The sequence below is a fragment of the Leuresthes tenuis genome, unplaced genomic scaffold (assembly GCF_036924035.1).
Source record: "Leuresthes tenuis unplaced genomic scaffold, fLeuTen1.0.hap1 SCAF_20, whole genome shotgun sequence".
Classification (NCBI taxonomy): domain Eukaryota; kingdom Metazoa; phylum Chordata; class Actinopteri; order Atheriniformes; family Atherinopsidae; genus Leuresthes; species Leuresthes tenuis.
This window is the reverse complement of record NW_027325374.1, coordinates 12,099,386-12,113,807: the sequence shown is the minus strand read 5'-3', so window position 1 is coordinate 12,113,807 and position 14,422 is coordinate 12,099,386. Positions and strand designations below refer to the sequence as shown.

Here is a 14,422-nt window from a genome sequence, read left to right as displayed (position 1 = left end):
TTTAGAGCTTAAGCTATTATAAAGAGAGGGTGAAACCGGTGGACTGAGGCAAACCCACCAAATGCTATCCCACAAAGGCAATAAAATATTCCATCATATCCCTGAAGCATCCCGACTCCAGCTGGGATCAAAGAGTAGACTTGATGACAGAGAGTAGTGCATATTAGTGCCTGCGATGGTAGTGTCTCACTTTCATCAAACCCTTCATTTCAGTCCATTAATACTAAGGAAAAATACATGATATGCCTTGGTGTGTCAATTGCCACACTAAGCTTGAATGTAATTCAGGAATCCAAGAGAAAACAGTGGAGTGGGGGGGGACAAAACACTGAATGTAACTCACATGCTGGTGCTTCTTCATGGCGTCTTCATGACAGTGATTGATTGATATGATGATGTTGCTATTTTTTGTCATTTACTGGCCAAAACACATCAGTATCTAACAGCTGACAGCCCTGACATTCTTACTTTATTATGTCATCCCAGGTTCTGCAGTCGACTGCATAAGCTTCTAATTATGCAAGGCCCAAAATGCCCCATTTTGCAGAATACTCACTATTCAAGGGATCAAAAAAGTCACATCTCACTCTGGTTTCATTCCTTTCAGGCAGTCTGTGACAGATGTTTTAGAGGGAGGAGCGCTGTTGTTGTGAATGTCCTATCAATGATTCAATGCAGCACATCAGATGGAAGGGAAAGACAGAGAGAAAGATGTCTCTGCCAGGATGTTCGGAGGGGAACTTTCAATATACAATTCACAGAGTTGTCTGATGGCATGGGTGTGAATGTGATGGATGTTCTTTCAGTCTGGTGAAGCTTCAGCATTCCTAAACCTTGGATCTCTTAGGTCACTTTGAGTATGAACTACACTGCCAAATGCTTTTTTATGATCTCTTGATCTGTTCTATTGAAGAGCTGAAACTCACCACACACACATTCACACAAAAATCCTACTAGATCTGTAAGTTACTCTTAGATACTTTCATAGATAGCCGGCTCTCTCAATAAATTTACTAGCATAGCAGGTTATGAACACTCCACTTGCCCAAGGTTTGAGTAATAAAAATATTTAATCCAAGACTAAACCAATATTTATTACTGGCAAGTATGAAGACTATAAATGTGTCCAATCTCTATTGATTTTATTGATGATATACAGTTCAATACCAAATGTACCTCACCTACTACAAGCAGATTTTCCAGTGTTTCCTCAAGCAGAAAATGCAGCTTGATTTATTTGAAATTAAATAAATGTCTGTTCACCATTTCTTTTTTTTTTTGGGCAAACCGAAACTGAGCAAAGCAGCACCATCCAAAGTATACATTTGTAGTTTGTATTAGTCGGCAAGTTTGGGCAACAAATGCATAGAGCAGAATCATGTAAGATGACAGATTAGGAGAATATGAAACACACTCCAGAATGATCACCACACAAGGGCTTTTGTCTTGTTGTCTGTGGGAGTGAGTTGACATTATCCCCATGGATAAGGTTTTACCATGCATGGATTACAGCATGAGACAGGCCGTGTACACCCTCAGGAAAATAACATGAGAGGACCTCAGTCAATCCCCATCTCCTTCTTCACTTGCTATTTATCTGTACCACGATCAGCACACCTGGGGTTTCTGAAACAGTATTTGAAATAAAACCATCTGCTGTACCCTCACAAGAGGCATTAGGTCATCTTTCACTGTATATTGAACAATCAGGTAGACAAACACCCTACAAGATGTTGTTGTAGTCTCTGAAGCCAGGATAGATTCCCTCATAGATGTTTTATAAATAACATTACGTTCCATTTACAGGTAGCATCTGTCGTAGAAAAAAAGGAAATGATTGAGCTAAAAATAGGCACAATCTGCAACGAGTAGAAGACTAGATAAAAGCTCATGTAAACAGACTTCTTTTAAAATTTGACTCTGAAGTTGCCTTCCTCTTAACCTTGGGAGAGGATTCAACACATTTTGGGAGCAAAGTTAGGGGGAAAAAAAAAGCTATGTCCTTGGTGTTCTCCTTGTTTTCAAGTTCTAACACAGAGGAGGATCAGACAGGCTGAGAACTTACATAAAACACGTGCTCTGCCATGCAAACAGGTCTACAAGTTTTGGGGACAATAAAAAAAATATTAAATATAGGCCCGAATGCAGGAAGGAGCCAGTTTGTTTCGAAACCCACTCTACTTCAATTAGTATGATGCTCTGACTCATTTTAATTTTGTTCTAGAAGACTAGCAGCAGTATGTTGAAATTTCTTAAGTCATAAAGATACATTTCCATAAATCGAATGTAATCCATGAAATGCTTAAGCAAAAATAACACAGGAAGAGTAATCTAGAAATCAGCTATAGCGTTGTTAGTGTTTGAGAAAGTACCTACTCTCCCCCTGTGACTGAAACATTGCATAGCATCATTATGCAATGCTTCACAAAATAACTAATAATAATTATTTGTTATCCCATTTGGCTTTTACAATAAGGTGCAAAAATGCAAAAAGGAAGGTATTATGTAAGGCAATTATGTATCATGCAAAGCAAATGAGGAAGTTACACCTATGTTGGCGTCAGATCTGCACAATATGAGGACCAGAGGAATTTCAGAGGCCTTAAAATAAAAAGCAGCATGGATGGATAACAATAACGAAATGGTCTCAGTTCCTTCGAATTTTCTTTGGCGAAATCTTCAGAGGATGTGTCGACACTAGCTAAATGGACTGATGAATGATACCCTTATCTTTTCTGGTACACTTATAAGATAAGAACACTCATTGGCTGCATATTGCCAGTGATGGGAGGTTAATGTAAAAAAAGATAAAAACACAAATGAAGAAAAGAGACAGAACAGAGACAGAGTGGCAAGAGGGTACCTTAAAATAGAGGACAGGAGGATGAGAATAAAATAGGAGAGACTAAGTATAGAGGCATGAATGATAGTGGGAGGGAGGTGCACAAGAGAGAGGTGACCTACGTCTCCACCTCCACAAGCCACAACAGCCCTCTCCATCTCAACCAGGGCAGCATGCCACATTTCCCGTCACTGGGGGTGGCAGCAGGCCACACATTGCAGTGAATCAATCCAACTGCTGCAACCTCCGCCATCCACGCTTTCCTGCAGGCTCATCATGTACCCAGATGCTATGTGCAAAGCAGAGTAGTGATAAATCTTGTTCTACATGCCGTGCATCCCTCAGTCTAAAATTGTGAGTTAAATATCTGTGTCCGCTGAAATAATCTTGATTTAGATACAGTTCGGGGAAATGGATGCAACACTGTCTTCACAGCTTGAGATAAATTACAAACAAGTAATATTGAAAAAGATCATGCATCACATATGTCCTAAAATTATACACACAGGTATCCTTTGACAACTTGTTACATAGCTTGAAAAATGTTTTTCATAACAGTAATGAAGTCTTTATAAAACCACTCTGGCAGTATTCTATCTACAATGGGCCCCATTTATCTGGCTGGACGCGAGAGAACTCAAGCTACTGTAAGCTAAATCGCAAATGGCACTGTAGCTGTTGCCATTTTCAGTCCCCTGGCCAACAAAAATTGGCTGTTATTAAATTCATCACATCCCACCAAAACCTGCCTCAAAGCCATAACCACCATCACATCCAACCCCCATTCCCTCCCTTTCCATCTTATTCGTTTGCAAATTGATAACAGAACCAGAGACCCCACAGGGTCTGTAATTCAATATTGGGATCTAACAGTCTCAGATCAGATATGATGGACTATAATCCTCTCTGCACTGCCACAACCATATGCACTACTATATCTCAGAGCCCTATGAGCTATCAGCAAGTCACTGTGTTCTCTGCACATAAATGAATGACAGAATGAATTAACACGTGAATAAATGAACAAATGAATAATGAGGGTTTTAGGATAGGCCAATATTGCAGTATCTGACTTGTGTGGCAGACTTGTGTGTGGTGAGCTTGAAAGCATGTAACTGAAATGAGTGCAAGGACGTACTCCCCGAGCACAGACATATCACCATCGTAGCCTTCAAAATCCTCCTCAAAACCAACTCCTAATTCTTTCAATTTGAAAGGAGATAAAAAAAAAAGAGCAACTCGTGTTTAGACACAATAATGATCCAACAGTTTACTTTCAACTAGGATTATTTCTTTCCTCAGGCTAAGGCACCTTTATTTCTTAATCGAAGTATTAGCAACAATGAGCCCTGTGGGTGGCGATATGGATGAATTTGTGAAAAGAGATGAACCAAAACAAATCAAACATGAACCTTGTTCATTGTTCTACTAATTATATGTCTACAGATCTGTGTGTATTCCTCCTAAAAGCAAGCGAAAGGGCCAAAACCATACATGAAAATACACCATGACTGCCATTAGACCACCAAGTATAGGACAGCTCAAGTACTTTTTTTTTTTTTTTTTTAAAGGAAAGCTTCATCAATTATTCACACTTCCGGCAAGACACATTTCACATGTTTCTCTTACAATACATGAATATTTCAGCCCCAAGCCCCCTCCCATCCAACACCCTACCTCTTCTTCTCGCTGCCACCTCCCAGTAGACATTTTGTCCATATGAATCACACAGTGACATTAAGAAGCCCTAAGATGGCCTCAGTCAGTATTTACAGGCATACATCCTGTACACCATTCCCCGAGTTCCCTGACATCTGCCTGAGAATCAAATAACACTTAGAAGCATTAGATAATCTTTACAAGATATCCACTACAGCAGTGATGCCATGTTAATTTTACTGGTGTGAGTGTTCACGCCATACATTAAATATAATATGCAAAGTTGTAGCTTTTGTGCTAAAATAATCTATGATATCTCAGCACTAGAGAGCTTCAGCTGAATTTACAATTAATGAGAAGATACTGTTGTTGTTTTTTATTCCATTCATTTCACATCTGTGGGAGTATTTTTCTCTTAAATCCTTATGATCTTGCCTTTTATGACGAGACTGACAAGAAGAAACAAAATGGTGACCTTTGAGTGTCAAGCCAGATTCCTTCAGGAAGCACTCGTTCCCAGGCCTTTTACCACACCCAATAAGATCTATATGCTCCATGTTACCTAAGGTCAAACTTAGGGTTAGGTTCAGCCACAGTTGGGATATCCCATGTCAACTAGAGCAGAAAGGATATGTGTACACCGCCCAAGAGGAAATGTTGCCTAAGAGGCTTAACTCAAAGATCAAATGTCACATATTTAGAGAAGATGACATGTAACAACTACCCAAGGCTCCAAACTTGGATGCTACACAGTGTGTACCTGACCACTGTGTGGTATGTTAAAGCAGTTTCACCTTACTGTGTCTGAACAGTTAACACATTGGTGCCAATCCTTGCTTGTCAAGTATGCTCTCAGCAGCTGAATATCTTAAAATAATGAGAGATAACTAATGGACAATAAGCTACTTTAGCTTCAGTTTTCATCCTTCACGAATCTGACCATTTGCTTTTGTGATTTATCATCTTATAATGAAACAATGAAGATCAGTCCTGAAACCCACGGTGAGACAGTCATACTCCACCTTGTACAAAAAAATATATAAGTTTGCAAGCATATCTGAGTTAAAATAATGCAGTCCCTACATTTGAAAAAGTAGAACCTTTTCCATTTTTATTGCATATTTGACAAACAGATTTAGTCATTTCAAAAGTTATTAATTTCCAGTTGCGCAACTAATTGATAGAAAGTAATGTGGTGCATACTGTCTTCATTTATCTATGACATTATGGTATAATATTTCTTGGATAGTCACACACAGTGCTATAAAATATATCTATGATGTATAATAGCCTATAACACACAAGTAGCTGTCTCTGATTTGCATTGGCTGATGATTTTGCTCTGTACAGGACACATTGTGCAGACATCATGGTGACGGGACCGAGGTGAAATACAGATAACACCTTGAGGGCAATCTGCATGAAAATGAGAGATAAGAATAGAACAGGTAGAATGGTGGTCTAAGATATGAAAAATGTCTAGCCAAGGCTCATTCACTCAACCGTCATGTCTATATTCCTTTACCTTACCACTGGATTCTTGTACTGAAAGTCTTTACCCAATAAATCCCTGTTTTTTCTCTTTTATATCTGACACACCCCGTTTCTGTCCTGCTTTCTATCATTCTTTCTCCCTTCCTCTCTTCAAGTCGTACTCTGGGATCTCTCCCACCCTCTTCCTCATTGATTCTTTATAGTTCAGTGAGTCGAGCACAGCACTAGCAATGGAGAGGGCATGAGATCAATTCCCACAAAATTTCAAACGTTCAGTGTGTAGTCACTCTAGGATCATTTGTCTGTGGGCTCACCCTGCTGAATACGTAGATTTATTCTGCTTTGTAATTGGTGCTCATCATTGACAAGTGTCTCTGCTTGCTAGATGTTCAGAGCAGATACTGCAGAATGCTGAGTAGTTCCATTAATTTGCAAGTGAAAAGTACAAGCAGACATCTTTTATCATCTGATGAATCTCAGTTATGCCAATATTTTAAGGAAATTTCATAGGTTTTAAGAAGCCTGCTTGATTCACCTGGAGAGTTACCAAAGCTTTTTGTTATGAAACTGCATGTGTACATTTTTTCGCGCAATAATTACATGTGCTGTACCATATCTAAGCACCTTGATTTTTTCTAATGCCTCTGACAGGAATATAAATATGAGTAACTGCTATCATTTATGTTTTAAAATTTATACAAGCACATTATGAATACTAAAATAATTTTAAATGATTAAGCTTCAAGTATACTTAAAGGAAAATCTGATGGAGCTAATGATGCCCCCGCCACCACCAAAAACTTGCTACATAGAAAAAAAGAGCCAATAAGTATTCCTGATAGCATCACCACAGATAAACATCGTGTTACTCTAAAGCTGAGTCTAAAGCCAAATTAATAAATAAATAAACAGTTTGAGCTAAAATTTCGCTCAACCTCAGACTAGGAAGGTATTTGCAAATTGGTGCAGCTGCGCACGCAGAGCAGAAGCAGCTCTGCTTGAGCCAGCCTCTGCGAACAAACAGAGCATGTCTCTGGAGAGACAGAGGGGCCTCAGAGGCTGTCTGGCAAATCTGAGTCTGACCTCCCTGGAGAGAGAAGAAGAGAGGGAGACACAGGCAAACTGGATTTATATCTTTGTTTTTAATCCCCCTTGCACGCTTCACTGGTCCTACAGTAGGACCTTGTGCATGTACAACCAAGGAAAACAAAACAGAAACAAACAAAAATACAGTTTTCATGACAAAAAAAAGCTCCCTTTTTATTTTCCTGTCTCATCAGAGAAAGCAATCGCCTTTGTCGTCTTGGGCACAGTAAATGACAGGCTTGTAACTTCAACAACTATAATGATGTTTGACTGTTACTCAGACCAAGATGGCAGTTTGTTTCTGTGGGCTCAATTTGCTTCTTGCTAGGTCTGCTTGATTATGGGAAAAAAATTATCATTCAATTAATCTATTGAATTATATTATTCAATATTGAGATCATGCTCCTTTAACATGATTCTCAATTAACAGTACATAATGCATTTAAGAAGAATTTTCTTTCATTTTCAACACTGGCAGCCTTTGAACATTAAATACAATTGTACAACAAATGAAATAAAAACATTAAATTAAAAAAGGAGATGGTGGTTTTTGGGGACACAGGGTCTCTTCAGCAACAAGTAGTCCCAGACTAGAGAGTACAAAGAATACAAAGCCCCGATCCAAATATTCACAAGGAGAGGTCTAAGGGCAAGAACAAGTGTGACAAGAGGCTATGGTAGAAGAAACTTGTGTACCTTTTAAAAGGCCACATGAAATCTGCAAGGTGAGTGACAGAAGGCCATGGCCTCACCGTCATTGAGGTGTTAGCCAAACTGCACCTCCACCACATATCACTGAAAGCATTCCTGGTAAAAGACTCACAGTACTAAGGAGACTAGGAAGAGCAAACTGCAGTGAATGATACTTCCTCAGGCTCACCTACAGAAACCAAGTCATGACTTTTCATTGTTTTCATCTCCATAACGTGTTCATTATCATTGTAAGCCAGAATCGTAAGAGACAATAAAAACTGCCCAGGTCTATTTCTTACCAAACAGTCATTATATTCCAGCTGGTATTGTTTTCACACTGTTAGTCCTTCCCTCTGTGCGTCAGCATGGCCCGTTATGGCGCCAGTGATGACTACTGTACCAAAAAGGCTGCTTTGAGTTCTTCAGCTGGTGAACATTTGTCTGTCCATCGGCAGATTTTTGTCAACACGATAAGGTCACAACTCTTCCAAATACAATCACAAAATAATCAAAAAAGATCAAAATGACAGCTTTGAAGATGGCTGCAATCTGTTTATTGTCAAGCACAAGGAAAATCCTCTGAACAAGCAGTTGAAAGAAAGAGGATTAACTAACTACTAACCATTCAAGTGCCAAAGTATCCAGCCGACAAATTGAACCCATAGGGAACAACAACAATCTTTCATCTTTTTTGCATGCTGCAAGTGCACAGCTGTTTTCAAGTAGCTGTTTTTCACTCAGCTGATTTACAACAGCTTAGGTAACTGTGTCAGTTTTCATGCATTCTGGCTCTCGCAAAGTTGGAAGATGTCCCCTTAAATGCAAAAGTGTGAAAGCAAAATGTGGTACTTCCTACAAATAAAGGTGCTGACTGGGAAACAGCCGCTGATTTCAAAGAACAAAAGACCTTTGAATTTCGTGACAAAGATTTGAATGTGGCTGGATATTCACAAGGCTGGAATTCTGCTTGTGAGATGCGAGTGGAATTATAACCAATTCTCACAAAGGAAGATTTCTTTCAACTGAGAAGCGAGTTGAATTGGACCAGAGCCAACACAGCGTCCCATGGTTATCCAACAGGCATTCATTGTGCACTCCATTCGCCTGTTATAGCTCTACTTCTGAGCCATCTGGACTTGCATGTCAACGGTGTAGTCAGATATACAAGTCTGTGAAATGGAGAAAACCAAATGATAGATTCATGAATATGGGCAAACACGTGCTACATTTTTGTCTGAGATCACAAGCGAGCCAATTTTTTTGTAACTGCCCATATGCTCGTGAATGTGAGCTGAGGAGAAAAAGAAGAAGAAGAAAGAGAGAAACGACAAAAGCAAAGCAAAATTAGATGTTGTAATACAATGACAGAGAGAGCAGGCACAATAACCACAGAGAAAGAGGGAAAGGGAGGAAGAAAGATGCGGGAAGAAGAAAAAAGGATGAGGTAAAATATGCCTCAATCCCCAAGTGACAAAGATGGTCGGTCCTTCAGGGCAAAGAGACGAGGAGCAATATCAATGAAAAATGTATTTATTTATTCTTTTACCTCCTAATGTATATGCAGTCCAGATTAGCCGAAACCTGAGACTGTGCCTTCTATCTGCATTAGCACACATCATAAAATAAGAGATGAAAACTTAGCTATGGGTAAACACAAATGCACCTGAAACCGTGTTTTACTGAGCATTTCATCATCAGCTAAGATATTTTCAGGGTATCATTTCACTTTAAATATGCTTCATTGCTCAACTCAGGATTTTACAAGCATAATACAAAGGTTATACCAATTAATGGAACAATAAAGATAAAACTTTGGGATTTGAACCCATGGAAACAACATCATTCATTACCAGACACATTTTTGGGTAGAATAGCATAGCAATAAGAATTCCAGGTTGTCCTACAGATTATAGACTGAAAGAAACCGGAGAAGTTTAAACCCAAGACATGTAGGCATTAAAACCGACAGTAGAGTTTTACTCATTTAAAAACCTTGCAACTATACAAGCATTTCTAATATTCCATGACAGATAATAGATGCAACTCTGCCATTACCTTCTAATGAAAAATCTGGCTGGTAAAACAACATTGATAATTATATGAATATATTGACATATTAAGTTTTTTTAAAAAAAAGAAAACATGCAGGTATGTATGATTGCAAGTTCTTGACAAAAATCACAGACTTTTTTCAAGTATACTTATGGGGACTTCCTAATTCAAAATTTGACGAAAAACAAGAGAAATATACTACCTGTCGAGCTTATCAAAGTTCTCATTCAGTTGCCCTTCTAAATTGGTTTGCATACAGATTCATAAAATAATGACAAAATCTTACCCCATTTAGTCAAAACTCAGCGAGCTTTGCAGACCTTTAAAATGTTACCCGTTGCCTCGCAGATGCACAAAGGCATGCGGGAAAAGCCTCTTCCCTATGGTGCAAACTGAGCGGAAACATCAACCTCCTGTGATAATTGCTCATATTTGAAAGCTTTTATTAACAAAGAGCAGCTTTACTAAATGTGCTTTAGCATGTGAGGGCTGTGGCCTTTTATAGTATACAGCACAAACAGATGCTTCCTGAAGTTTACACAAGGGAGCTGCTCGCTTTGGCAGGTTTCAGCTGTTTGGCAGCTCTTTGGCAAGTGATGTAATTGACTCTGGAGCAGCGGATTATTTAGCAGGAGGAGTCTGAGGACTGTCTACAGCCGGTTATGCTGAAAACATTTTGCCCAAAGATAAAGAAGAAAATGTCACTTGATCACTATTTATTGGTGGAATTGATGCCACAGATCTATCCAACTGATAAACAGGAGGATGGTATTCAGTCAACAGGACCCCCTGCCAAAACATATAACCAATGCAAGAAACTGGAAGAAAATAGGATTTTAGGTTTTATATTAACAGTTTTTCATTGCTGAACCATGATAAATCCACATACACGAAGCTAAGGTGAAAATAGAACTTATGAGTCAGAGTCTAAAGACTCATTTCTACACAGTCATATTCACATTATGACTAGACTCGCATCCTGCCCCACACACATCTGAAAAAAATTCCCTTGTGGAATTAACAATCATAAAGCCTTCTTCTTTTACACAATGCAAAATATGCAAAATTCCCGGCTCCCGTGCTTTATTCCCTCTATCTCACGCAAGCCTTTCCTACATGTAGCCTCTCCATCTGCTTCCCCTCTCTTCTCAGAGCCCACTCTTCTTTCTCCTGCTTTGTTATGCTCTCTGCATTTGGGTCCTTCGTTCGCCATCCTCAAAAACTTTGTTGTTTTTCAAAGGGTTTCTCCTCTTATTCTCCCCTTTCTATTTCACTTCCACTTGTCCTCTGATACCTTGTTCTCTCCATTTCCATCCTACATACCCTGCGAGTCGCCTTTTTTCCATCTCTCTCACACCCCATCTCCCTGCAGTGTGAAAGCAGTACCTGCGATATTCTTCTAAATAGGATTTGTGGCTTTGCTATATCTGATGCCTCCAGACAGGAGGTGAGCGCTAACCTTTCTCCCAGCTCAACACCTTACCAGCTACTGCTATTTGTTTTCATAAAATAACTATGCTGTCCTTGGTCACAACACATGTTGGAGAGCTTTGATATTCCAACTCTAACAAAATGGACTCCATCCTTTAATTGTACTTCAACCACTTTGTAGGGAAAAAGAACCTTCTCTGGAGGTAAGATTCATATCGGATTAATGCATAAGTGAAAGATAAAGATGAGAGGGGTGAATTCCTGAGAATATCCCCTGATATCAGACCATGCTAATGAATACGATTAGTATTAAGCTCCTGGAGTATCCATTTTCATGTGAATATAAAAGGAAAATGTATTCTCAAAGCATGAGATGTAATAAGACAAATCAACAAAGATAAATGTCCCTTACGCAGGAATACAGGCAGATGCAATAGTTTAATACAACAGTAAAAAATCATCTTACTGCCATGTAGGACCAAGAGTTATTCTGTTACATTTAGCACAAATTCCACATAAAACCTCACACAACTGTACACACTCACACAACACAGTAAAGTGAACTTACGTGTCCTGAAACGGTGGTGTGGGCGTGTGGCTGGGCCTTTTCCTGGACGACCATGATTCCAGCGTGATGTGGGCTTCATCGGGGCTGCTGGCTGGGAAGTGGTCTGCTGTACCTTAATAGTGCTTTTCACGGTAGCTGTAGTTGTGGTGAATGCTGTGGTGGTGACAGCAGGAGAAGTCTGTCCTGGCTTTGGGTTGGCAGCTCCATTACGTCCATTACCAGCACTCCCTCCTTTTCTGACAGTACTGCGAGGAGTGACCTCCTTCTCATTGGGAGGTGGGGTGAGTCGGGTGGTGCGAGTAGCCGACGTGGTAACCACAGTACCACTAATGCGGGTGCCTGCACGGTTATGCAGGTGTGGAGCACGATTGCCATCTCCACTGGCGGCGCTGCCATTTGCTGAGTGGTTTGCTGGCGGCCCTGATCGAGTTCTTGGCGCTGGGGCGGTCCCATCCGCAGCTAGTGGCGTGGTAGTTGACACCATTGCTGTCGTTGATGCAGCCAAAGTAGTGGTGGCGGTAGAAATGTCAGGTCCCTTGGGCATGGCACTGGGTTTTGAGAGAAATATAGGGTCTTGTCCAATGCTACCTTTGGGGTCCACCAGATCAGTGGGAACATAGTCTTGGACAGAGCCCACCACAATCCATTTCAGCAGCATGAGACTGAGTCCAAGCCCCACAAAGCCCATGACCAGGGGCACAGCACACAGCCAAGTCTGCTGGCGAGGCCACACAGCACAGGGGCCACAGCGAAGTGGGCCAGGGGCTCTCGGAGATGCTTGTTCAGCCCCTGGCTCCTCCAGCGTCATGGCCGCCAGAGTACTTGCAGCAGATCGCTCACTCATCCTACCTCAGCCTTTTGTCTATTGTGAGGAATGGGAGGTCAAACAGGTGGCCAAATGATAAAGGGACAAATGCAAGGAAGGAGATGCGGTACAGAAGAAATGATGTGCATCTTAAGTAAATACACTCACAATGCCTATCCTATTTACCTACATGCACAGATGTAAAACAAGAACTCACACACGCACCCACAAGCAGAGCGGGCACAATACACGCACAGTCACGTACTAATTAAAAGCTGGCACAGCACTCAAATGCATTCACAAGCAACATAACCTACACTCCCTCTGGCGGACAACAAACCAAACACACAGAAACTCATCCATACACATATGTACGCGAAAATTCACACTTTAAAAGGAGCATACAGGTTATGGACAGGTGAGCTGAGCGGGTGGGCGGGTTTGGTGGGGGGAAGGGGTTCGGAAGGGGCACGCTTCACTGTAGTTCGGCGCTAACGAAGCGATGATAAATCCAAGGATGCTTCACTCTGTGTTAAAAATGCGTCGCAAACATAAAGGAGGGGGACATCGATCCGTTGCGTGGTGAGCTTCAGACTGGAGCTGTAAATCCATGTGAGTGTGAGCGTGCTTAGACCAACAACCCGGGCTACGGCAGCACCCTGCTCCACTATCAATTCGTTGATTATCGCCCGCATGTGGTCCTCAAAATACAAACCAAAGATGTTTCCTCTGTCGATCTCAGTCTCTTAGGTTTCATATGAGTTCATTTTACGTTATATATAAAGGTCTTGCCTTCTTCACTTGTCTTTGCTGGTTACTTCAACTTTGCCTCTGAAAGCCTTCAGGAACGGCCGCTCCGTTTGGTCGCCCCAGCAGGCAGTAATCCAAGCCGGTGAAAGCAACGAAACTGAAACGAGGCAGGGCAGAAGGATGTGAAGTGATCTGCCAATGAGATTTGGGTGATGTTGTTGTTGGCTGTGCTCTGGGAAACGGGCTTAATCCAACTGATCCAGGTCCAATCCCTGCGCTGACCACCCCGCTCTGATTTCCCGTAATGACAGCAGTGTGTTACCAGAACTGTCAATCTGCAGCCAGACTGTGATGGTAGATCCCGTGTTACTGCTGGAAGAAAAGGAAAAAAGCCCCGACGATTCGTTTACCTTCGCTGCATTCCCACAGTGGTGCAGGCAGCAGAAGAGTAGAGGAGAGAAGCGAGGACGGGGGTAGAGAGGGAGGGGGCTGCTACTCTGAAAAAATGATGCGGCGGCTGTTCTTGTGGGCTGCAGACTGGGGAGAGACAGAGAGTGAGGAAGAAGAGGGGAGGGAGGGGAGGCTTGCTCAGTCCGCGGTGAGTGATGTGGGTTCCAGGGCTCTTATCCCATCCGGCGTTCTCCTCCGGTTCATCTCCGTCCTCAATCCAAAGTGACGAACAGTGACTGCTCTGTGTCTCCTGGTAAACTCCACGGATGTAGGTGTGCGCTGACTCACTTATCAGCCAGAAAAGACATAGGTTTAAACGGGAAGGTGGATGGAAAACAAGAGAAAAAGCATAGATACGTGTTGGCTAAGCTCTGCAGCAGATGCAGATAGAAGGCAGAGGAAGGAGGCGGCGGCAGCAACAGCAGCAGCGGCGCGCACACGCACGTACAAGAGAGGAGAGGCGCTACCACAGACACACCCCAGGGAGCGGTGAGACCGAGGGAGGGAAGAGAAGGATGGGAGGAGGAGAGGAGCGCCACCCTAACGTTTTCCACCAGCGGCACACAAGAGCAAACAAACCAAACACCAGGGC

The 14,422-nt window shown here is 41.6% G+C and overlaps 1 protein-coding gene across 1 annotated transcript in view; it reads right to left on the bottom strand.

Moving 5' to 3' along the window:
* Positions 1–14,194, bottom strand: part of nrg3b (neuregulin 3b) — a 190,067-nt gene extending 175,873 nt beyond the window's left edge. Inside the window, exon 1 of the mRNA XM_072373902.1 lies at positions 11,826–14,194. Within this exon, the coding sequence (XP_072230003.1) occupies positions 11,826–12,669 (844 nt within the window). The 5' untranslated portion in view covers positions 12,670–14,194. The remainder of the gene's footprint in view (positions 1–11,825) is intronic.
* Between the last annotated feature and the right edge of the window lie 228 nt (positions 14,195–14,422).